Below are 25,908 nucleotides of genomic sequence, written 5' to 3'. Positions count from 1 at the left end.
CGTCTTGCTCATCTAGACTCATGAGCAAACAAGCAGTTGTCGTAAGCCCTATGTTTTGGGGTGGTTTGTTGCACAGCAAAAACCAACTGGTACAGAGGAAGACACTTGCAGTATATATGACCACCAAGGGCTATTGTGCCCAGAGTACATAAGGAGCACCGCATATTAAGAAAAAGACAGACAGCCTAATAGAAAAACATGGACAGAGGCTGCATATGATATCGTTCCAACTATATGACTTTTCTGGAAAAGGCGGAACTGTGGAGACAGCAACAGGATCAGTGGTTGCCAGGGGTTTGTGGGGAGAGAAGGAGGGATGACTGGGTAGAGCTCAGGGGATTTTAGGGCAATGAAAATCTTTGATATTGTAATGGCAGATACTTGTCACCATACATTTGTCAAAACAAAGAATTTGCAAAACAAAGAGTGAACCTTTCTCCAAAAACACTTCAAGGGCCCCTGTGGCCTGTAGCAGTGGTATCTTGAGCTGGTGCAGCTCCTTGTCCAGACATCTTAGGAGCGAGGGTGCCACCAGTTAACGAGCTTTTAATGCTTATGCGATGAATAAGTTACTTTAAAATAACTAAATTCGAGTGGCTGTAAAGTCATTCCCATGATGTTACTTTCACTTGCTGCATTCACATATACTTTCTCAAGGAGGGATTTCAGGTCACCCTGAGCATTGCGTGACTTCTTAATGGAGAAATGAAACCACAGGCAATGGGATCACAAGGGTTTTGTCTCTTGTAACCTCATGGTAAGACTAGCTTGTCTTGGCATGGTAAATAGCAAGCGTACAATAAACCGATGATTTTAGGTTTGTCTGAAAGCCCTTTCACCAGATTGGCCCAGGGAGATTTTCTTCTGAAGCCCTAAAGTTTTTGCGACTTTTGCTGTTGGTGTAGCAACGTCCTCAGCTAGCTTCATGTCTGCCGAGTCCATCTCGCTCATGGATTAGGCTCTAAAAAAAAGACGAGCAATCTGTGTGTAGACCAGGTTATCCTTAATCCTTAAATTGCCCATTAAGTCTGATGTGTGTGGTTTTATGCACGCAGCCTGATACCGTTGTTCTTAGGTACATTTCAGTTGCTGAGACCCTCAATTTAATCCAGAGGAAGAAGCCAAAAGAAAGATGCAAGTGCCCATAGAAGTTGGGGCATTTGAACCGCTCACTCTGCCTTTCTGAGAGTAAGCACCCCTGATGGTGGGGTGCGGGTGTAGGTAGAATGTCCCCTTGCTTGCGGGCCTCAGTCTGTCTGTTTTCTTGTTAATACTCTGTAACCGGATCAGTGGTGGTGGGTGTGTTTGTGGGAGTTCCACATGACAGCACCTGGCTCGGAGGGTAGCATCCCGTTGATCTGGCTGTCCTCCCCAGTGGAACACGAGGTCCTTCAGCCTCATATCCTAGTGCCTGCCCCATGGCCAGGGTTCAGCAGATACTTAGATGAGTTGAAGGGACTCACACACTGAATGTGAGCCTTGCTTCCTTAATCACTATGGAGAGTTCTTTGGAAAGCCGTATTGAAGAGCTTGGTCACCAGCTTCCTCTCTTCCCCAGATTATCACTTGATTTTTGTGGCCTCACTGAAGAACTTACCGCTTCATAATGCTTTGGGGCATTGGAAATTCCTCTCTTCTTCACCCCGATCCCCTAAGTGGTGTATAGAAAAGCATATTACATCTAGAATATATTCGGAAAATTTATTCATTCGATGATAATAAATGCAAAAAAAGCCTTGGTGAAGGCCCCAGAATTTTGTACTGTTCTCTCAGTATTTAAGAAATTCTTAACCAAAACTTCTTTCATTTGGACATTGTATCTTCTTCCATTCACCCTCCTGAATTACCCACAGAAGTACCATATCCATTTTATAAGCATGACTCTCAGTTACTTCAGAGGGAACATCGTGTGGGTTCCTGAGGTCCCTCCCTGTGACCGCTGAGCTTAGGGGAATTAACTGTGGAAGGAGGAAGCTGGTGGTTGGCAGTCTGGTTCCCTGTAAAGAAGGTTTGTGCCTTCCACTCTCATGTCTGCCGGCTGCTTGTGTCCTTAGTCAGCTGTACCGCTGTCCTCCGGCCAAGTGCCAGCACCCCAGGGCCTGAAGTACTTAAACTGCCCTTATGGAAAGCAGAAGGTAAACAAAACAGAAGCGAAAGTAGAGTGCGTTTTTGAGACTGTTCTCTTACAGGAATGGCTTTGTGGTTCTCAGCATTTAAAAAGATACTGGTTCCAGTGTGCTTTATTGACATCAATTACTGTAAGTCTGATTCATTTTCTGCCTATTGATTTCTGCCCAAGGTGAAAGTCATGACATTTAACAGAAAACATAAGTGATTTTTTAGAAAAAATATGAACTAAGGATTGTAAAAATAAGGTTTAGAATCAGTGACACTCGAAAAAGCAGTTTTCATACTTCTTTGTTAATTGTTCTACTTCATGTACAAATAACTTATGGTTATAGTAACTTACTGTAATGAACTCAGAATGCTGTTTCCAAATTAATTTTATCTGCCTCAAAGTTTTTCGGTAGTAGAAGACCATATTGATATGCTTTCGCCAATCACAAAGTTTTTTTAAAGGTCAAATCCTCCATTTCTAAATGAGTCCTATTGTTGCAGATGGAACATAATTTTCAGTTCTAAAACTGCATAAGATCTTAGGGAATCAAAAATAGCTATTAACTACAAATATATAAAGTGGCTTGTTCTTGTAAATGATTTAGGGTCATCATCAATGACAGTGGTCCCTTTCTGTATTTTTTTTTAAGATTTTATTTATTTATTTGACAAACAGAGATCACAAGTAGGCAGAGAGGCAGGCAGAGAGAGAGGAGGAAGCAGGCTCCCCGCTGAGCAGAGAGCCTGATGCGGGGCTCGATTCCAGGACACGGGGATCATGACCTGAGCCAAAGGCAGAGGCTTTAACCCACTGAGCCACCCAGGCACCCCCCTTTCTGTATTTTTAAGAGTTCTTTACTTTAGGGGCACCTGGGTGGCTCAGTGGGTTAAAGTCTCTGCCTTCGGCTTGGGTCATGATCTCAGGGTCCTGGGATGGAGCCCCGCATCGGGCCCTCTGTTCAGCGGGGAGCCTGCTTCCCCCTCTCTATCTGCCTGCTTCTCTGCCTGCCTCTCTGCCTACTTGTGATCTCTGTTTGTCAAGTAAGTAAAGTCTTAAAAAAAAAAAAGAGTTCTTTACTTTAAATGTCTGTATAACCACAGAGTTGTTAAAATTGAGTGATAATGTTAAAGCTTTGTTAAGCTTCTAAAAGATATTATAGCTTGTTTTGAAGATTTTTATCCTTAATATTTTGCAGCTTAACCCTTACCCTGATGTGTCTGGGTACTGACTGTTGTTTGGGTGTGTGTTGTGGCCTCTCTCCTGTGTCGTGTTTCTCATGCTCCTCTGTTCCTCCCTCCTAGCTTTCAGTTTACTCCTCCTTTGACTGTGTTCAATCTGGCATTTATCCTCTCTGTTGAGGTTTTGTGTCTTATTTTTGTTTTTAAATTTCCTTTCCCAAATTTCTCATTTGTTCTTTCCTATCTACTTATTCGGGTTTCATTTCGCCCTCTTTTTATCCGTAACATCTTTTTTGAAAAGGTTTCCTTCGTTTATCCCTGATCTTGAATATATTTCTCTTGAAAGTGCCTGACAGGGTGTGTAACACATTTCACATGGGATGGATTTATTTCTAGCTGATTTGTTATCTTTTTCAGAACTAGTCATCTGCTGTGTTTTGGGTACTGTGTTTACAGGCCATTTTGAGTGGGAGGGCTTTTGTTTCCTTTGCCTTCACTCTCATTCTGGTTTTGAGCCTAGCTATGTTTTGTGCTTTTCTCTACGTTTAATGGACCATTGTTCGGTGTTCCCAGCGGAGGGCGTGCATCAGAGCGTGGAATCGGCTCCGCCATCTCCACCAGATGTTCCCCTTGCCAACTTCGTGAAGGGCGTTCCATACCCCCCATCCCGCCTGCCCTCACTGGCGAGGAATATGTAAAGCGATTTGATGATGCTTTTTTTTCCCATGTCGTTTCCCACGTGGACATACTTGTTCTGTTAGTGATTTGTAACTCGCTTATCTTGACCTTGCCGGGGGCCGTGTACAAGAGGACTCGGCGCTTTCTCAGGCTCCGGCAGGGAACGTGATTGTACGTTCTGCGTTCTTTTAAATGCCGACCAGTTTTTCCCTCCTTTCCCTGTCTCTCCTTCAGCCCCCACAGAAGATTCTTAGGTGCTTGGTTTACTTTTCAACATCTTTTTAAAAATTTTATACACAGTCATTTCAAAACTTAAACCGAAACCAGCTTGGTGTTGGTTAGCTAAATTTTAAGCCCTTTCTTTATTATCTCAACATTGTAGTGTATTTTAAAATTTAACAACATTGATCATATGATAGCTTGCATGTCGATTATAGGAAGGTATGAGTATAATAATAATATTTTTCTAAGATTTTTATAGTAAATGGTATTGTTGCATTAATTTCCATATATAAAGGACACGATATTGCTTTTAGCTTTGAAGGCATTTAACCTCTGATTTGGATAATTTTTGTATTTTTTAGAGTATATACAGAAATACTGTACTTTGGTATACAGCAACTTAATGTTCACCTTTATAATGAGATTTACAAGTAACAGAATTTGGTCCACACATTACTTTCGAGATTTGGTTTTTAAAATTTTAGGCTAGCGCCCTCCCCCCGCTTCTATATATATCTCCCTGTTCAGCTGGCAACTGCTGAGAGTTCCAGGAAATGAACACCCCGTATGCTCACTTACTGCATTTTAAATTACTGCCTTTACTGTACTTCAGCACTTCCCCTCAATCGAGCTTGCTGTGTCCATTTCTGAGAGCCAGGACCTCCATAAAGTACTAGGTTATAGCTCGAACAATCAAATTAGGCCACCATTCTTAAAATGGGGGCCGGGGGAGTGTAGATGTTGAAGGTGTGGTGGGACTTTGTAGTTCAGCTCGGTCCTGGTGAATGCAGAATACCGCTGGAGTTTTTCTTCCTTTAGAGTTGTAGAACAACAGATCACTGTCCGAACCGTTAAAATATAACCCTTTCTGCTTTGAATCCACATATTAGTAGCTATTTTGGTACTATCTTGTTATGATACTCTGTCCCAATTGCAAAGTAGAATAATGATATTATTATTCCAGTTACTTCCATTCTGTAACAGGTAACTGAGAAAATAGGATCAGATCAGACATTTGCTTAAACATACTCCCTCCCTTTCAGGAGCTTTTCTGTCCCATGAAATGAAGCATTTGGTATAGAGGTAAAGGACTCTGAGTTTGGGGACTCTTTGGGACCGTTCATTGATTTGTCAACAGAATTTGGTTGTGTCCTCCCCTGGGCCTGGGCCTGTGCTGGGAGGGATGGAGGGGCGAGGACCCAGGCACTTCTGTCAGATGTGCAGTTGCTGAAGGGTGCCTACATGCTAGCTACTTCATCATGTGTGGAACAGCTTAAAAGTGACTAATGCATTTTACCACCGCCAGTAAGGGACATTGACCTCATTGTGGGACTGAAGAGAAAAGGGTGTTAAAACCAAAATTGCTATGCTTGACTTAACGATGTGCTTACTATAAACATAAAAATATTTCTGCAAGGCTAGACTGGCTTTTATGCCTGTGCGGGTTAAAAAGAAAAAAAATTGAAATCTCAAATAAAAAATTGTCAGCTTTTCACCCAAGTTTTACTTTGCCTCCTTTGATTTGGGAGGTGTTTGAATAATGGATAATGAGCTTTCCTGAATGTGAATTCACCTCAGGCCCTAATTCATTCTGTTAGCAGAGCTTTTTAAGTATGTTAGCCCTTCGTATTCGCTGGGACATTATCTGTTACCTCCTTAAATGAGTGGGGCAGGATAGGGGCGCCTGAGTGGCTCAGTCGGTTAGGCATCCAACTCTTAATTTCTTCTGGGGTCAAGATCTCAGGGTCCTGTGATCAAGCCGCACATCAAGCCCAGGGTCAGGTCGAGCCCTCTTGAGGGGGAAAGGGGCACCCAGTGGGGGGTCTGCTCTCCCTCTCCCTCTGCCCCTCCTCCACCTCAAGAGTGCATACTCCCTTGCTCGCGCTTGTTCTTTCTCAAATAAATAAATGAAATCTTTTATTTATTTATTTATTTATTTATTTATTTAAAAATATTTCATTTATTTATTTGACACGGAGAGAGAGAGACAGAGAGGGAGAGAGAGAACACAAGCAGGGGGTGTGGGAGAGGGGGAAGCAGGCTCCCTACTGAGCAGGGAACCTGATGCAGGGCTCAGTCCCAGGACCCTGGGATCATGACCTGATCCGAAGGCAGACGCTTAACGACAGAATCACCCAGGTGCCCCTGAAATCTTAAAAAAAAAAAAAAAAGAAAAGAAAAAAGAAATGGGTGGATAGGAATCAAGAGCCAGTTTTAGAAGTTATTGCTCACCTGCTGATGGGTATTAAGGAGGGCACGTATTGCATGGAGCACTGGGTGTGGTGCATAAAAAATGAATCTTAGAACACTGAAAAAATTAAATAAAAAAAAAATTATTTAGGTAATGTTAAAGTCCTATTCACTTCCTTGCCTCTTTTTAAATTTCCAGTTCACATGTTTTGTTTATAACTTATCAAACATTTGTACCACTACTTTCTAACCCAGTTAAGAACTTAATTTTCTCTCATGACAGTAGTTGACTATAGAGATGATTCGGATCATTAGGGTGTCCAGTGCCCGTATAAAATGATAGAGTGTAATTTCAATCATTTGCCTATAAGTTTGGGCCAAACTTGAGCCCCCATTCAGGAGCACGTTATCATATTAGCTCCAGGAAAGCATGAATCTTGGATATCTAGTCCACATGCTGTTTTATTCTGTCACATTTCTGAAATCTAGAAGAATACGAAGTAGGCTCTCGAAAAGCCAGTAAAGAACTGGCTAAGAGAAGGAGGAGCTAAATAAAGAATTTATTTGTTACACGTTGGTATATTTCATTTCTTACTAGTATAATTTCTCACTTAATGTGATCCTCTCCCTGAAATGCTAAGAGATAACTTTGGTCTGGACATGTTGTTTCTCATGAAGGGATGCTTCTGGGACCCCTGTTTCATGGCAAGTTCATTATTTCCTTTTTGTCTTGGCTCCCAGTTTATGCTGCATTCATCATCTCATCATCAGCTTTAAGACCTTTTATTTTATTATTTATTTTCTCTGAGTGGAAATTCTACACACTTGTTGGATTATTTAATCTTGATCAGCATGATAAATGATCTGGGTATATTTTATACTGGTGATGGAAATCTCCTTAAACTTGTTCATTAGTCAGTAATCTGCTTTTTCTACAGCTCTTAGAAAGTTACCTTTGATACAGTCTCACAATGTAGAAATCTCGTTTTGCTATAATTCTGTGAAGGTGTTTGGTCTAGTCCATTTTATTTCCAAACTACTGTTACTAGTTACCTTTAACTATAAAGGTACTTCATCACTGCTCAAGTTCAAGACTGTAATCCTGGCATTTTATTTGACTAAATGAAATAAAAATACTTGTATTCAGAGCATGTATGTATTTCCTATATGCCACTGTAGAGAAACACTTAAATGGGTGTATTTTCTTATTTGTAGGTTCAAGTTAATTAGGAAAGCTTTATTGCATGTAAGATCAGTGCATTTTTAGTCTGTGAGTTTACCTTAATTTTAAAATCAGTTTTTAGCAAGTATTGTGTGAGTGCCTCTTATTTTCTCAAGATCTTTCTAAGTGACATCTCCAAATTTTACTTTCTTTCCCTTTCTCTCTTTTTTGGGGGGGATGGTGGCAAACGCGATAAAAAAGTACATGTTAATATAATCCTTTAGCTGAATAAAATCAGTTGCCCACAGTTACGGATACTTTGGCCCTTATTTCCGCAGAGCGAGTATTTGTTGGTTCGGTGGTTTAACCCTCTCAGTGATTTCTTCCGTCTCTTCAGTCGCACCAGCTGGACTGACCAGATCGTTTCACCTCCCAAGGCAGAATTCCTCCTTGTTGCTAAGTGCTTCCAGTCAAACAGAAAAAACATACTTAAGACTTAGATTTGTATTCCTTCAGGTGATTTTTCTCTGTTGTATAGCATTTCCCTGAAAGCTTGAGCTCATCCTCAAACGACACGATGAGTGTGTTATGCTGGATTATTTTGCTTGTCTCAGGTAAGTTTATCATCTATAAAGGTGCTGCTAAATTATTAGCTCATCTCTAGTGTGAGTCAGAAAGGCCTCCCCGCCATTTTGCAGTTTCTTAAGTAAGTAGACTAGCAGAATGTGGCTTTTTTTTTTTTTTTTTTTAATTCCCGTTGAATCTGCACATGGCTTGAGAAGTGAAAGAGGGCCATGATCGGTTGGTGATGCAGGCTGGTCCTGTGCGGTCTACACCTCGGCCCACTGCGGTGGCGTCTCTGCTCACAGCCATTTTCAGTTCTTTGAGCTGCTGATTCTCGCTTGTATAGATCTCCATATCTCTAAGGAGGATGTTTTTCTTCTTATTGGTTTAGACCTTCACGCAGGTGGAGGATTTCATTTTCTTGAACGGGCATCCTTGTTGCTTTTCCTCCCCTTTGCTTCCCCTTCCCTGTTCTCCCAGTCTGTTACACCTTTTCCTTAAAACAGTATCCGTCATGGACATTGTTTGCCTCTGCCCATAGTCACAGTTTTCCCATAGTTAATAATTGCCTTGTATACTTTCATCTGCAAAGGGCTCTTTCTGCCTATTGCTAATTCTTCCGAACCTCTTAGAGCCTCTCGGGCAGTTTTCCACGAGGTCGGTCATCACTGGCCGGGAGGGATACTGGGCACCCTGCTTGGGCAGTCTCGCCTTCCCAGTGGCCATGGGAAGAAAGGTAGAAAGAAGCAGATGAGAGGCATAGTAGTTTATTTGGCCCCGTGTGTCCAAAATGTTATTTCAACAAATACTACTGAAAATATGAGATATTTTACTTTCCTTTTTTAGTACTGCCATCACAATCTGATGCGCATTTGAACACTTAACACAGCACCTCTTCTCCAGCTGGCCCCTCTCCGGCGCTCTCAGTAGCCACATGAGGGTGGTGGCCGCAGTATTAAAGCAATTTCAGGTGATTTCTTTCCAGGTTTTGTTTTAGAGGCATCTGTACTGGAGACCTCCTTCCTTCTTCTATCTGGATTGCTTGGCCTGGAGACGTGACAGACATAGCTATCATCTTGAAACCTCTTCTTTTTTCCTTGATTGGATTCCCTGTTTCTTGGATTTCAGGTTTTCTCCTGATTTCCCTCTGGTGGTTTCCTTCAGTCACAGTGGGTGTGGTGGACAAACGCAGGTCACAGACCCATCGATCTCTTGTAGTCGTACTGCTCCAGTCTGGCCCCCTTGCTCCTAGGTCCAATAGGGAGCGCCTCCCTCCACAGTTTCAGTGGAAGTTTCCTTTGCCTTTGCTCTTGTGTCAGATTTTTTTTTTTTTTAACCTTACTGTATCTTACACTTTTCTCTTTCTTGGTTTCTTTCTTTCCTCAGTGGGGAGATATGCTCCGTGTCTTGCTGAAGCTGCAAGCATGGGTGTGGTCCAGTGTTGGAGGCTATGCCGCTCTGCAGGGTTAATTTAGTTAATTTATTGCCTCGGCTGGCTGGGTGATAATTGGGTTGGTATAGAATTCTAGGCTAGAGATCCTTTTGTTTCAGGTTCTAAAAGCATTGCTCCATTGCTCTCTTTCAGTATTCTCGAAAAGTCTGAAGCCATTCTGATGACCTTATCCTTTGAAAGTGAACTATTTTTTCTTTCGAGGAACTTACAGAATATTTTCTTTTCTTTATTAAGATTTATTTGTTTTAGAGAGAGAGAGAGTGCACGCGCACTTGTGGGGAGGGACAGAGAGAGGGAGAGAAAATCTCCAGCAGACTCCCCGCTGAGCACAGAGCCCAATACAGGGCTTGATCCCATGACCCTGAGCTCATGACCCTAGTGGAAACTAAGAGTACATGCTCAACTAACTGAGCCACCCAGGTGCCCCCAGAAATTTTCTTTGAAGGATTCTGGAATCACATATTAATGTGCCTTAGTGTAGGTCTGTTTTTATCATTATGGTGAGCATTTGATGGGTCTGTAAGATTTCCTTGAACTTTTTTTTTTTTAATGTTTTCTTTCCTTGTCTTTTGTTTTGCCGGATTTTCTATTGTGGGTTTTGGGGGATGGGGGTGCTTTACTTTCTGGGAGGATTTCTTCTACCTTTGCCTAACATTTTGTTCTGAGTTCATAGATACAATATCTATTCTTATCTCACTGAGTATATCAATAATACATTTTTTAAAGCTTTCTTTTCTCTGTAGTTTATGTCTTCCAAGGGGCTTTTTTCCTGTTTCATTTTTCTTGTAAATCTCTTTTATATTCGAGGCATTCTTCTCACATCTTGGAATCCGTGGTTGTCTGTGTGTGATGAAGAATTGGGGCTCACAAAGCAGATTGAGAGCCTTGAGAAGGTGGAAGGGGCCCATAAACCCTAATCTGGCCGTGAGTCCTCTAGCTGGGCTATTGGTTGTATGCCCTGGTGATAGTATCTTCTGGTCTTCCCTCTTGTCTGCTTGGATCACATGCAAAGCGCTCTGATTTATATTCTCCAGAAAATGATTCTCTGGAGTTCTGTGGGGTGGGGTGGCAGGCACCCAGCAGCACGGAAGGGGGGCAGTGGGGAGATCCGCTGCTTCTCAGTCAGCTCCAGCCCAGTCCCCTGCACTGAACCCCACCCCTCCATCCAGAAGCAGCATTTCTGGAGCCTCTGCAGCATTCTGTGGTGGAAATGGGCTGGTGCTCTGCTTTCCCCACTGCTGGCTTGTAATTGAGCTTTCTCAGACCAGCCAACTACTAATAAGGTTTCTAGCTTCCAAAATTCTGTCGCTATCTTCTCCTGTTCTGCCCTCTCCTGTGAGTTTGCCTTTTTTTTTTTTTTTTAATTGTAGTAAAATACACATAGCAAAATTTACCGCTGTAACCATTTTTAGGTGTATATCTTAGTGGCAGTAAGTACATTCACATTGTCGTGTGGGTTTCTTTTAATAAGAACAAAATACAAATTGAAAAGATTTTTAAATGGAATTACAGTGGTGTTTGAGAAGAGCGGGATTAGATGCCTGTGATCAGTCTAGCAGGAGGCATGATTCGGGTCTTCTGTTAACCCAGGCACTCCTCTTTCGGACAGTTTGCTGTAATGGGGTTTGTCTGCCATCTCCTCAGAAAGCAATTGAACAGGTGTTGGCATAAAAGTGCATTTTATTTGCCCTTTATCACTGTAGCTTTATACAGGGCTACAGATGGCACTGCCAGGCGTGACGTTCAAGGCTTTCCAAGATCTAGCCTGCCCACCTGTGTGCTCCAGCCGCCTGTCACTGCTCCCGTGAGCCCACTCACTGTCCCTCGCAGAAGATACCACCCCCCCCATCCCTCTCCATCTCCCTGCCCTCTTCCACATCTTTGCAGCTCCCAGCCCCACGCCTTCCTCCCACGGCAGGCATGTGGTTGTTCCTCTTCTGGTTTCTCTTCCTGACCTTGTACATGGCTCTGAATGATCACCTTGCATTTCCCACACTGCCTAGTGCTCTTTGATGTGTGTTTCTGTCCCGGGTCCCCTCAGTGCCTGGCATGTAGCCCACACTTGTTAAATGTCTGCATGGATTCCTGATGCCAGAGATTTCAAAAGAGAACTCTTTATCCTTTTTTTTTTTTTCTTTTGTAGGATATCCGACACGAGGCCAGTGACTTCCCATGTAGAGTGGCCAAGCTTCCTAAGAACAAAAACCGAAACAGGTACAGAGATGTCAGTCCCTGTAAGTATTCACATCGCCATTGCCAGTCTCCCCGCTTCCACTGGGTGCGCGTGCTGCGGCATCTTCTCAGCACAGGGCCTCTCCGGCAGGACCCCTCCGGCAGGACCCCTGAACACCCAGGCTGTGGTCGTAAAGCCATAGAAGTACAGCTTTATGACATGGTTGTTTCCTGTAATCAAAGCATCAGAGGCATAGAGTAATGGTTTGTTCGTTTCTTCCACGATTGTAGAAGGAATAAGGTTTCGGTTTCTGGAAAATTCAGCTAAGTTCAAAGCACTTTTTTTAGCTTTGATTATTTTTATGATGAATCATTTTCCTCCCAGCTGAAGCGGAGTATAGTAGGCATAATATAACCTTTTCTGGATGACTCAGCAACAGTATTATTAGACCCCGAGCAGTGTCTTGAACTGCACCGGTGCCCCACACAGCCACTGAAGAATGGGAGTGGCGTTTGCCCTCCACTAAAGACAACTTTGTTCCTTGAGTCCTGCCCCACCCACCCTCCCCCCCACCGCCATCATCATTCTTCCAGCTCTTTCTTGCCATTGTCTCCCAGCATGCCTGCCGGCCTCTGACAGCCTCCTCTGCCTTCTGAGTAATTGGCTCTGAATCTGCTGATATTTCAAAAGTCAAGAACTAAAGGTTTTAGAATTTGTGTAAAGCAAGAAACACTGGAGCCAAGTAAAGGGCATGAACTTCACCACCTCCTCTAGGCCACAGAGAACCTTCTGACTCCCCTCCAGGGATTTTAGAATCTGTCCATCAAAGATGCTTGTAGTTGCCAGTGTCTCCCATGGCAGTCCCTTCCATCTGCCAGTGACACAGAAGACACAGTCAGTCTTCCCTCGCCCAGGCGCTTCCCGAACGCCTGCTAGGTCACACGACTCCCATGGGCGCTGGTGTCTGCCGCTCTCTGTGGGAGAGTCAGCAGTGCCTCCTGCCCTGAGCTGTGCAGCACCTGGTTCCTGGGAGGGGCACACAGCGGACCCAGGTTGGCCCCGGGCAGTCTGTCTCTGCGTGCTGCCTCGGTTCTACACCTGGCGGTGTCTCAGCCTGCCGCTTCCAGCTGTGTGGCTTTGGGCGGATGGGTCTGTTCTCTGATCTCCAGTAAAGCAGGAGCCACGAAGATCTCAGGATGGCTTGAAGATGAAATAAAATGACAAACCACTTAGCCCAGCGCCTGGCTCATAAACGTTCTCTGTGGTTGAGACGGTTGTTAACTGAAGGGGCACACCAGGCACATCTGAAGTCTAGTGCTTGTGCTCAAGTGCCATGTGATGGTGCCCCGACACTCTTGATTCAGCACGTCTAGGCTGTGGCACCTAGCATGTTTTATTTAAAAAAAAAAAAAACAAACCTCGGGTGATTCGGTTGTAAAGCCCCCGCCAGCAGCTCTGAACTACAGAGAATAATCACTGTTGGCATCTTTCATGCAGAGCCAAGAGACCCCCCCCTTGCCGTCCTTGCTCTACACGAGGCAGTAATGTCCTCTTAATATTTCTTTTCTACATTTTTCATTAGTGCTCATCTAAATGGTTTTATGAGCCAGTTTTACAGATACAGAGGGGGAAAGAAAGGAATATTTAAAATATTCTTCCCAGGAAACAGCTCCCAAACCTTTTCACTCCCAATCTCCCTCCTGTTTCTCTTGTTTTCCCCCAACTCTGCAGTAGGACAGATAATTTGCTCTTAAGGTCAGGGGGGACATGAGAAGAATGATTCAAGGTAGAAAGTGATCTTTTGTCTGTCTTCCATTTGGCCAACGAAAAGCCCAGTGCTCAGAGGAGAAATTGTTTGTTCAAGGTCACCCAGTACTGTTGGAACCCATTCATATAAACCCCGAAGGGTTTATATGGTCTCATCATTTTTCTTTAAGATCTATCTCCATGACTTAAATATTACCCAAGTATTCCAGTTTGTATTAATCCTCTACAATGAGAAACATTATTCCAAATGGTGACTGATTTTTGAAAACATTTCCTTGAAATCTTTTAGAACAGAAAGCCCCAAACCATGTGTCCCCATTAACTTCTTTCCACCTGGGCTAGAGAAGAAAAAGTAGTATTTATGACAGCGGTCACCTGCGTTCATCATCCCCTGTGTTGTACCAGAAGTAAAAATAACCACCTGTTCTTGTTAGCTGCACTAGCAGGATCAGGAAAGTGGCCCTCAGGGAACCACTGCTTATGTGACAAAGTCATGGTAAAAGGAAAAAAAATGTAGCTATGCATTTTCAGTAACCTGGGCAGACCTTCCAAATGAGAGTTTATTTTCGAAAACTTTTACAAGTCATATTTGATGTATTTTTGGTGTTTTGGACTCTAGAGTTTATTTTTTCCAATTAATTATCTTTTAAGTCTTTGATATGACAGTTCCTGAACTTGAAATATTAGAATTCAGTTCTAATTGAATTTTGTTCATAGGTTAGAATCATTTAAGTATATTACACTCAAAACTTAAAACAATAACAACAACAACTTTATATAAAGGAATTCAGGTAACCTTTTCCACACGACTATATATTTAGGTCATTTCATCTTCAAACCATTAGACATAGATTAGGTGGAAATATGATCATAAATCCTACCAACTAGAGCTCTAGGGACTAGATGAAATTTTCAGTGCATTTTTTTCTCTTTTAAAGATTGAATCCCCTGAATTTTTTTTTACCTTGTGAAAGTTTTTATTAGGCATCCAAGAAAAGATCCCTTGACACCCCCTTCTCACAGCCTCCTGAGTTGTGGGGCAGTGATAAGTGTAGGAAGATAGGACCTAAGAATAGATTGCCCAATTAGGACAGAACCCATGTTTTAGTGTCGTTTGTCCCTGTTGCTATTTAACATTCAGTTTCAAACACTTCCGGAAACCTTTCTGAGAATACTAAGTCATCCCCTTATTGATGACTAATATCAATTAAAAGCCAGTGTATGATTAAAAGCCAGCCAGTGCAAATGCCCTTAATGCCACCGACTCACCTTTTTCGCTTTCCCCGTTGGGTGCATGACCTTTGCGGACGCTTTGGTCCTGCAGGACTAACGTCCAAGTTCTGGCTTGCCTTTCAGTTGACCATAGTCGGATTAAACTCCATCAGGAAGATAATGACTACATCAATGCCAGTTTGATCAAGATGGAAGAAGCCCAAAGGAGTTACATTCTTACCCAGGTAAACGGATTGTTCAAAATTTTTCTAATGGGTTTTTGCCTTACTTGATGTCAACTTGAGAATTGTACAGTACTGTCCTTTATACTTCACATGAAACCTGCCGCCTCCTTTAGAAGGCCAGGTTGTACACAATCCAAAAAAGCGAGGAAGGAAAAATATCTTCCTTCAGAGATAGGGTTTGGTTGTAACATGTGATTTTTCCAGGAAGCATGCTGCTGCTGGGCTTACAGAAAACGGCCTGAAATGCCAGAATTGCCTGTGGTCCACTGACAGAGGCAGCAGGGCCATGGCAAGAGGAGGGCCTGTAAGTGTTCACCTCAGGGCACTGAGGGCTGCTCACGGAAATCAAAGCAGTAGACCAGTAATCTTCATCCAGGTGTCCGCTCAGAATTCCTCAGCATGGTCTTCATTCTTTGGCCCTGAGATAAAGCATCCTGAGATGAAATGGATAAGCATGCAAAATCATTTAAAATTCCCATTGCCTTTTGGCATCTTTGTGGAAAAACACAAAAATGATTTACTACTACTTGACCTTCTTGTGAAACGCTTATTGGCATATGACCCAAAGACCGTGGGTCTCTGGGAAAGAGGATAGAGAAGTTTCTTTTTAATTCATTTTCTCAAGTCTTAGTCTCTTACCTGTAAGTTGCTCTAAACACTTCACGTTTCTTTCTTTTTAGTCATAGTTTTTGCTTTCTCATTCCATATCTGTTTATCAGTGTTCTGTATGGCTTTGGGGTATAGGGTGATTTTGAACATGGTACTTCTGTTTAATACTGGGAGATCAAGGTGATAGCGAAGCCAGAGAGCGTATGAACAGAGGCTGCCTTGGGGCAGGGAGCTGATCAACATACCTACCATGGCCCTTCTTTACTGCCCCATCTGGTCCTGTCCCAGTTCCTTTCTGTCTGTGAGGAATAATATCTCAGATGCCTCCCAGTGTATGGAACATCAGCCACGCCATGTTCAGCCCTGGGGCCATTGAGGAAGTTCTTGGTATATGTGTAGGGGGCAGGCCTTTTACCAGGCCTCAGCCTGTGGTCTTCCTAGCACCTCTGGGGTTGTTGGGGTAGGGTGATAAGGAATGAGATCCTGGTGGTAGCAGGCTGGCGGGAAGGGGTTGAGGGAAAGGCAGCTTCTTGGTAACTTCTCTTTTTAGAAGTCAAGTTTCTTTTTTTTTTTTTTTTTTTTTTTTTTTTTTTCAAGGTTTCTTACTTCTTAATCTTAGCCATTTAACTTTGGTGTGATAGGAATTCCAAAGCAAAGATGGATAGAGGTAGAAAGTCAAATGGAGCACTAGGATATAGCCATGCAAACCGTCATACTACTGTCTTCCCCAGCCTCATGCCCTAGCAATTACTTGCACATCTGAAGGTCTCTCTGTTTTTGTCAGGTGGTACCATGGGCATACCTAGCTGCCTGCACGGTCACCCTTTGCCCTGGGATTTATAAAAGGGATCAAAGTAGCCTGACCCCAAAGTTGTACCTCTAGAGAGTAGGAGCGACACATTTTCCAGGCCACAAAAACGAAGAAAACCATGACCATTTTTTAAATTTTCAGTGCTGTTCATTATGCAAATAATACAAATCTGTAGTTTTGTTTTGTTTTGTTTTTTAAGGCAGTGGTATGGAAATGTAGAGAATAATGTCAAAGATGCCCTCTGTCACTTCCACAATGAAGTGTTAGCTAAGTTCTCCTTTGGATCTTATATGATTTTTCATCCCTGAAACCCATCCTAAGCTAGGGTGCTGGGGAGCAGGGACAGTGACAGGCTGGTAACTGGTGAGAGTCATAGCTGTGAGACCGGGTCCTTGGGCCGAGGCTGCAGACTGTAAGACCCAGGTGGCCAGCCAGGAGGCCCCAGGACCTCTGTCTTCTGGGAGCCATGTTTCTGTTAATTGGCTAGAAAGGGTGATGTATCTGACTTTTGTTGTCTGAGGCTCTGTGTGGAGCTCAGATGTGTCTGGTTTAGGCAGCAGGAGGGAGTGGAGTTCAGGAAAGTGAGTGGGCGTTGAGGGCTCATTTGGTCAGGGAAGGTATGGAGGGACTTCAAGGGAACAGATGCAAATAATCGGGAGAATTTGGGTGAGAAGAGGTGAGACCAGAAACCATTCTAGACATGGTGCTGGTTGGAGGAGGTGACATGCTCTGTCATGGAGGTGAGAGGTGATGTCCCTTCTGGGCAGCACTAACACTTGACACAGCAGGGGGCATTCCTATTCTGGTATCCAGTAAACATCTGTGCCCATTGCTAGGTTGGCAGGTAGCCCACCATGTCCTGGTGCCCACGCTGGACCCCTTGGGCCCCTTGACTGGTGATAAGTGTCTACATCTCAGATGTTCGTTGGTCCAAGGATGAAGGCAGTCCATGGTCGGTCCCATCATTATTGATAGGAATAGCTAACGGTTTACTGGCTATTTACTGTCTTCCAGGTGCTGCAGTAAGGCCTTTATGTGTAAGAACGTAGTTAACTTTCATAACCCTCTGAATAAGGACTGTGATCAGTCGAGAGCAGTGGGTGGAGAAACTGAGGCATGGAGATGTAAAGTGACTCGTCCGAGGTCTCATGGATGATAAGTGACTGGAGCTGAGACTCCAGCCCCTGGAAGTGTCGCTGACGATTGCTTCCCCTACTGCTTCTTGCCCGCACCCAGCTTTGCTCCATACTCCATCCGTGCTCCAGAGCGACCGCAGCGGAGCCCCTCCGCCAGTCAGCTCACACCAGAAAGTAGAATCAGCCTTTTCCGTCCTCTGTGGGTCAGCCCCAAACCAGCCCTGAGAGGCAGAAATAACCTTTCACCATGTGGCAGAAAATAGAATTGAGGTTACTGACCGCTAGGCAGGGAGGGCAGTCCCTGTCCGAACCCCCGCGGCCGCTCTGCCGAAGGGCGCTGTCACCTGCTAAGTGCCGGCGGCGCGCTCACGTTGGAGCACGAGCGATGTGTCCGAGCACATGTCCGTGTGTAAAATGGTATACACTTTGTGGATTGTGTATTTGCAGGGTCCTTTGCCTAACACGTGCGGTCACTTTTGGGAGATGGTGTGGGAGCAGAAAAGCAGGGGCGTTGTCATGCTCAACAGAGTAATGGAGAAAGGATCGGTAAGTCATGGATTTATCTGCCATTTACCTCACCATCCATATGTGTCCCAGTCCGTGAAGTTGACGTTTTTGTCTGAGTTTATTTCTTTACATTGCTTTTGTATTTCTTTTACGTTGTATCTGCTTTATTAGAAAAATTTAGAGAAGCATTACATAAATACATGTCTATTAGTCCGAAAAGTAAATGAATTAAAAAGAGGGGGAAAAGTCATTGCTCTGGACCTCTTCCACCCCTGCCCCCCGCCCCCATCAGTCGGTCTCTCCCCAGAGTGCGTGCGCGTGTTCTGTGGTCCTCTGCCGGGGGTTCCGGGGCTGCTACTGTTCCCTTTATGGAGCTGTGTAAGCGTAGCTTTATTCTGAAAAGCAAGTTTCTTCTGTATCCTCCTCGTCTCTGCTTTTCTGGCTGGACAAGTTTGCCTCCTGTTGACTGAGTTGTGGGAGCCGCCACATTTGGGAAAGCTTCTGTCAAATACCCAGACGCCTGGCGCTCAGCCGCCTCGTTAACGTGGACGCTGTCTGCCTGTGCGTTTACTGGAGGATTGGTGTGGCATTTCTTCCAAGTTCTCTGCAACTCTAAAACATCCCCAGGGATAGCATGTGTACCAGACGTGCGTGATGGTCTGGGCAGCACCCTCCACGCATCTGTCCCTGCAGTCGCCGCTGTAGCCTCTCGACTTGCTCTCCTCCGTGTATCCTACCCCTGGTGTCCAGAATGGTCTTCCGAAACCAAGTGTCCCTACGCCTCTTCCAGCCAAAAACCCTTGTGCAGCCCCCACTGGCTCCTGGGATGTATGTAATATGGCTACAGGACCTAGTTAACCTAGACCCCGATGTCCCACCTCCATTTCCAAACTCCAGCCAGAACTTCTGTTACTGGTTTCTTGCCAGGTTCCCTGGCCTGACAGCTGAGTCCCCGCCCGGCCCCACCCCTCTGGCAGGTTCTCAGGGTGCTTCCCTGGATCAGCCACCGCTTGTGCTCTCCTCACTCCCCCGCTCCAACTCTGCAGATTGCCTGCTGGAGGCCTGTCTCCCATGAAAGGCGATGTGGTATACAGCGAGCAGTGTGGCAGCCACGTAGCGAGTGGGCGCTGCACCCCTGCTTCCCTGGCTCCTTCCCTCTTTTCCCGCCATGGCCAGCACACTCGGGCTCTCCAGCCTCAGAGGCGGAGGCCCTGGGATGGGCTCAGGAGTGTGGATACCAGGAGGAGCAAGCGGCCCAGGCACGGAGAACTGCATGTGCCCAGGGCCTTGCCAGGTGCTGGCACAGTGCGCTCGGGCTCAGCGGGGCCGCTGCTCTCCCTGCTGGCCCGGCCTTCTCGGTCCGAGGCTTGCCAGGAGAACATGCAGGCTCCAGAGAAGCTGCCCCTCCAAAGAAAGCACAGTCATGGCCTTAGAGGGAACAGATACAAGTGCAGAGAAGTAACACATCAAAGGAAACGTCAGTGGTCAAAGGGGAAGACTCACCGCCAGGCCCCTCCCCTCCCCCCCACAAAGTGACAGCCTTAGTTACAGTAGATCGTCCTCTTAAGACAGCACAAGTTTAAAATCATGGTTTTTGCCTCAGTCCCTGTTCTTAAAGAATCTATTTGCTTGATGATAACAGATGAAGAGCGTACTTGAGTGTTGGAAGAATGGAATAATGCTTCCGAGACATTTTTTTTTTTCAGTGAAAGTGGTTTTTAATGTTTTCTGCTTTAGTGGCTTGATTAGTAAAATGTGAAGTTACAAGTGCAAAGCCAGCTCTCACCCGTCACCACTCTTGTCAGCAATTTTGAATAAAGAAACAGACTTTAGGTTCCCACAGCACACACTCTCCGCAGGGGAAGGTGACAGAGATAGGGTGGCCTTATGTGTTCGGCCCTGATGAGCATTCGGGGTCTCGGGGGCTCAGTGCTGCCCACAGGGGGGCCACTGGCATACCCACTCCCACGTGTGGCCATCCAGAATGTCCCCAGACATTGTCCAGGGTCCCCTGGGGTGCAAAATTGCTCCCCTTGAGAAGCACTGTTCTCGATGGCATTGAGGGTTTGGGACTTTTAAATCAGGTTCGTTATTCAGAAATGATTGGATATGGTAACATTTCCTTTTTATTTGTTCGTTACTATATTTGAGTGAAACCTCTTTGCTGTTGGCCCAGACTAGCCAGGGTGCTGTCCTGTAGCCGCGTGCTGGCCCCCAGGCCTGCCCTTGGCTTGTCTCCCATCCAAGGCCGACCGTAAACGGGCAGCTTTTCCCCTTGGCCACTTAAAAAAAAAAAAAAAAAGGAAACCTGGCTGGTTGGTTTCCATGCAGTTTACTGTGACTGTGTGACAGTAGTCTCTGTTTCCCTGTGGAACTGCTCTTCCTGCTCAGGGTCATTCAGCCAGACACATTGGCGTGGAAAGCAGCAGGTGGTTTGAGATTCTTAATGTTTCTTGGGAATCAGCGATTTCAGTTTGGCATCAACATTTATCCTCCCGTTAGAGCTGCCTGGGGGTTCTAAGAAGTCACCGCGCCTTTCTGCCCAGCTGATGTAGTTACGGTCTCTGTGCACAGCCCGCAGTCAGACCCGGCTTGCAGAGTGCTCCCATGCGACGCGTATTTGTTTTCTGGTTTCCTTCCTTCTCTGAGCAGTATAGGATGTGCCCCTCTTATTTTTGGCAGACCTGCCGTTACCCTTTTGGGCTTTTGTGCTTCCTGGAAAACAGTGGTACAGAAGATGATTATGTGTGTTAGACGGAGCTCATCCAAGTAGCCCAAGTTCTTGGGGGTTCAGTTTAAAGAAGGAGTTGAGACATGACCGTGAAGAGTATATTTGGGTGCAAGGGCGGGGATTGTGTAGGCAGAGAAAAAGACAAACAAGGAGGTGTTTAACCAGAAATATCGCCTCTATCTCTCTCCCAAAACCCCAACTAAAGGTGCAGTTTGACTTCAGTACTTTTGTGCACATGAGACTCTGGATTTTTCTGAAGATTGCCTGGCTGTTTGTGAAGGCTCCAAGGCCTCTCTCTCACATTCGGCTTCGATGCGGGAAGGGCAGCTGTGACGGACATCCACCATGTGGGTGCTGCCATTTGCTGCTGAGCCAGGATGCAGCACGATTTGAATCCTGGGGAAGGACTGCTTTCTAATAAAATACGTCTCTTCTCCGGGGGGGGGGGGGGGGGGGGGGGGGGGGGGGGGTAGGAACGGATTAATAGAAGAGTAATAAGTCGTGCTCTTGAGCTTATTTTTGTGTTTTGTTTTGTTTTGTTTTGTGTGTTAAAGTGTCTACAGGAAATGACAGCAAGCAGAGCACGGCATGTTGCTGTGGACGCCTGCGAGCTCTTAAAAATAAACATTGCTTGACTGACACGTAGCACACACTGGCGTTGCGCGGTAGCGGAGTTCCTGAGTCTTTACCACATCACAGAGACTTATTGGGCTTTAGATTTGGTTTTGAAAGTGAGTGTTTGCTGTGTGGAGGTGAGCTGTAGAAGACTCCTTCCCTGCCCATGAGACCTGAAAGCACCGGCCTCTTCTCTGAGATACGCACTGTCCTGCGTTTCTGCTTCTCTGCGTGTGGTGTTGGGGGCACGTTCCAGCACACGGGGCGCCGAACCCACCAGGGCAGTCTCTCTGCCTCTGGGGTCTTCAGGAATTGCACGGGTCTGATTACTGGAAGTGTGGGAAGACGAGCATCCTTGAAGCGTCTTCCCCGGTCCCCCTTTCAGCTGCCCCACCCCTTTGGGTCCGCAGAGGACCTTGCCGTGTCACTGCTGCTTCCATGTCCTGAGTGGCAGAATTGCTCTGATGCTGGCAGGTTGGTCCTGTTCCAGGGGTTCATCTTTGGCAACTTCTCATCGGTGTTAGGAGGGGATGTGGATGAAACCAGCTCAGTCTTTCAAACAGGCCCAGTCCAGGCCCTGTTGGCCTTCTGTTTCGGGACCGTGACATCTGATGCTGTGTCGGCGTCCCAGTCTGGTGTTTCTCGGTTTGCTTCTTCTTTTTCTCTTGTTTTTTTTTGGCGGTGCAGCTTCATTAGAGCAGGACTGATGGGCCTTCCTGATTCTATCTGCACTCTGCTCGGCACCCTCCTGGTGCTCCCCTGCCCAGGTGACACTGCGGGTCCCGAGCCTGCCCCCAGAGTCGCTGTGGCCTGGTCTTCCCTTGGCCCTGCTCCCTGTTCCTCTGAGACTGACTTCTGGGCAGTCACTGCCTAGGAAATCCTAGTCACCCCTCCAGGCACGCCTCTGTCAGAGGTCACTTTTTTTTTTTTTTTTTTTTTTTTAAAGATTTTAAAAGAGAGCATGAGGTGGGGGGTGGAGGGAGAGGGAGAAACAGACTCCCTACTGAGCAGGGAGCCAGATGTGGGGCTCGATCCCAGGACCCTGGGATCATGACAGAGGCCTCTCCTTCCATAGGGTTTTCTCATCTCTTGCATGTAACTTCCGCTGGCCTGGAACCTTCACCTCTTCTGAATTCCCACAGCACATCCATAGTGTTTACTCCTGCTATGCCCCCTTGTCACTGATCCGCACCTTTGGTCTCTTCTAACCAGCAGAGGCTGGGCCTGGAGGGGCTCCCTCCACCTGCCCTGGCATTTCAGGTGGCTCATCCTGCAACTCAGAGGAGGTGCGGGGGCGGGGGGCAGTCCGCATTCAGGTGCAGTGGGCGTGGATGTGTACCATTTCCGGAAGAGCTGGCTGCACACACTGATAATTTCATGTGATGGAAATCATCGTGTCTTTGGGGTTCCCTCTGTCTAGGCACATTGTCCGACCCTCTGGCTTATAGACCTTACAACTTAGCCCCCATCTGCCTGCTGTTTTGGTCCACAACATCACCATCACCAAACAGAAAGGTATAGTATAGAAACTTGACTCAAAGTACACCACTAAATTTGAGTCAAACTTTCTTTCTTAAAACTCTTAAGTGATGGGCACTTAGGTGGCTCAGTTGGTTGGGCGACTGCCTTTGGCTCAGGTCATGATCCGGGAGTCACTGGATCGAGTCCCACATCAGGCTCCCAGACTCCGTGGGGAGTCTGCTTCTCCCTCTGACCTTCTCCCTTCTCATGTTCTGTCTCACTCTCATTCTCTCTCAAATGAAAAAATAAAAAATCTTAAAAAAAAATAAAATAAACCAGCTCTTAAGTGAAATCAAATCTTTGGGAGTTTGCTGGCTTGAAGAAAAAGTTAATGAGCTATGTTTAAATGAAGACCATCGAATAGTTCCTGGAATTATTAAACTAGAAAATCAAAAGGATTTTTTGGTACTGAGCCAAACCAGAATGAAAGGGTGGATGGGGCAGCGGGCGACCCTAAGCCTTGGAGGAGCCCCTGTCTACGCCTTCTCTGAACATTCAGTTACAGCCCTCCAGCCTGCACAGGTGTCCCACAGTCTCCTCCAGACTTGGTTCCGTTCCCCCGGGTAAGTGGTCTGCATTGGGCCAATAGCACCAATCCGGTTCTTGGTGATCTTCAAAATGGCTACAGAAAGTAGTCTGTGAGAGACTAAAGCTGTGGCACAGTCCGGCTTCACCTCATAGACGGCCTGGAAAGCCAGACCCCCGAAGCCTATCCTTGTGTAGGGAGAACCAGGGAGCAGCCGTGTTTGGAGGTCCAAGCCCAGCCAGCCCTGGGTCTCCACCGCCCCCGCCCCATCTCCCTCAGAGGCAGGCAGGTTATGCTGATGGTGACATCCAAGGTCAGAAAACCCCCAGTTTACCTTTGGGTTGTCCTGAAGCTCATGGAAGGAACTCTCTACCTCCCTTCGAGGGAAAACAGTCCATTGCTTATAGTAATTCATCATTTTCTCTCCTAGTTAAAATGTGCTCAGTACTGGCCACAAAAAGAAGAGAAAGAAATGATCTTTGAAGACACAAATTTGAAATTAACCTTGATCTCCGAAGATATTAAGTCATATTACACAGTACGGCAGCTGGAATTGGAAAACCTTACAGTGAGTATGGCATGTACTCCGTCCTTCTTCCCACGGCCGCTGCTTGAGATGTCTTTCCGCCTGGGTGCTATTACCTAATGCCACTTTTTCTGAGTTTTGTACACTCTGACCAAGATGTGGTCTTAGCCCTGTGGGAAGCAGAGCTTACCCACTTACCTACCAGGGGGCTGGGGGGCGGGGTGTGGTGGTGAGTCTGGGAAGGGGGCAGTCCTCAGGCCGTCCTCCACAGAGCTCTCTCCCTGAACTGTAACACTAGTTCATCATAGTCTCTAGGGAAAAGGGAGTTTCTCGGCTAAAACTTCTCACTGTTCCTGTCTTTGCAACTGCCATGGGACTGACGTGGTGGCCGCAGGTCACATAGCGGCCACTGCCTCTTTTCTTGTCCACAGTCTCTTTAGCTTGAAGCTAGGGAAGAAGGGCCCTTCTGGGGCTGACTCCCAAGGTCATAGTCACTAGTGTACATTTTCTAAGTGAGGTTTTGGGCTTATTTGTCTTGGCTGCTGGCTCTCCTCGGAAGGTGGTCTTGGAACAGATCAAGGCACAGGGCTAAGCAGCAGCACCACAGAAGGCCCTACCCACCCACAGGGATTCTAAATAATTCTCCAGAAGCCATCACCCGGAGGACCCTGCACCAGGATGGGCAGCTCCTGGGGACAGCCTCGGCCGTGGCGGTCAGCCACTCCCTTCCAGCCCACTCGCGGGGCTGGACTCCCGGCCCCGCCGTCTCAGACTGTCAGACGTGGAGCGAAGGACATCACGTCTCACCGTGGCTCAGTTTCACCCTCTTCTAGATGGGGGTTTTGTAAGGGCTCAGATGGCAAGAAGCACGGTTAAGTGTTAGAACAGCACCTGGCTCAGCCCCTGCCGGGGTCAGCACGTTCTGTGGGGGTGAAGTGACGGGATTAGCCAGGGTGGTCCCCACCCAGATCGGAGGGATGGCAGGAGCAGTGCCAGCTTGGGTGGGGGCTAGCTGGGGGGCTGCCCATGACTTTAGCTCACATGTTCGTGACTGCATTCCAGTCCCCTGCCTCCTGTTGTTGCATAACTGACTGGAGTAAGAGCTAGAACGTAGCGCGGGCTGCCATAAGCAGAGCAAAGTAAGTGGCGTGGCTTTTTGTGGAACGCGGCGACGCGGCTCCTGAGCATGACAGCTCGGGCCTGCTGCAGCCCCCAAGCCCCGGGGGCTCTGGTTTACGGAGGGCTCCGCCGGAGCATTTTCAGGACTAACAGCAGCAGCGTGTTGGAATGTGCCTGGAGGATCATGTCGTAGACGTTCTTTTTCATGCTTTTTAAAATGTGCAAGCCCTGACATCAAGAGGGACTTCTGGCAAACCCTTGAGAAAATGTTTCCCGCTTGTTGAGGGAAATGGAATTCGGACGGAGCAGGAGGGGCTCGTGATGTCAGCTCAGTGGGGCGCCTGCAGCAGCGCGGAGGTTTTGGTGTTGGGAAAGGCTGTTTGCTCTAACAGACCTTGTTCTTAAGAATTCTTTTCTCAGGCGTGGATCTGTTCAAGCACAGGTTTAAAGCAAATTCCTTGAGAAAGAGGTGGGCAGCTGTGAGGGAGGGTGTCAGCGGGAGCTACTCCACACCTTTTTAATGATTAAAGAAGGAACTTGCTGTTAGTATATTTTCTTCTTACTCCTTTTTTAAAATCTATTTTTAAGTGTTTTTCTTTCCCTGAAAAATAGAAAGGGCATCTGTCATTTTAAGCCATACAAGGAGACCATTTTCGAGGGAGGAAAAAATGGCCTTACTTAGGGTGGTTCTAGAAATGACCCTCATGTCGCCTGCAGAGTCTTCCAGTTCCGCAGAAGGACCTCCGTGTGTCACAGCTGGTGCAGGGTTCCGTATGAGCATTCTTTGCTGATGTTAGGTCATTGGTGTTTATTGTAAACTCTTTCACAAGTTTTCATCACACCA

General features: G+C 46.2%; 1 protein-coding gene across 1 annotated transcript in view; it reads left to right on the top strand.

The window, feature by feature from the left end:
• Window positions 1-25,908, top strand: part of LOC111141368 (protein tyrosine phosphatase, non-receptor type 1) — a 71,696-nt gene that overhangs the window by 32,839 nt on the left and 12,949 nt on the right. Inside the window, exons 2-5 of the mRNA XM_022493857.1 lie at window positions 11,710-11,800; window positions 14,863-14,963; window positions 17,967-18,065; window positions 23,850-23,987. Of these exons, the coding sequence (XP_022349565.1) occupies window positions 11,710-11,800; window positions 14,863-14,963; window positions 17,967-18,065; window positions 23,850-23,987 (429 nt within the window). The remainder of the gene's footprint in view (window positions 1-11,709; window positions 11,801-14,862; window positions 14,964-17,966; window positions 18,066-23,849; window positions 23,988-25,908) is intronic.

The sequence above is a fragment of the Enhydra lutris genome, unplaced genomic scaffold (genome assembly GCF_002288905.1).
Source record: "Enhydra lutris kenyoni isolate GAN:26980312 unplaced genomic scaffold, ASM228890v2 scaffoldscaffold6, whole genome shotgun sequence".
Taxonomy (NCBI): domain Eukaryota; kingdom Metazoa; phylum Chordata; class Mammalia; order Carnivora; family Mustelidae; genus Enhydra; species Enhydra lutris.
Note: the sequence above shows the minus strand (reverse complement) of the source record. Positions and strands in the feature narration are given on the sequence as shown.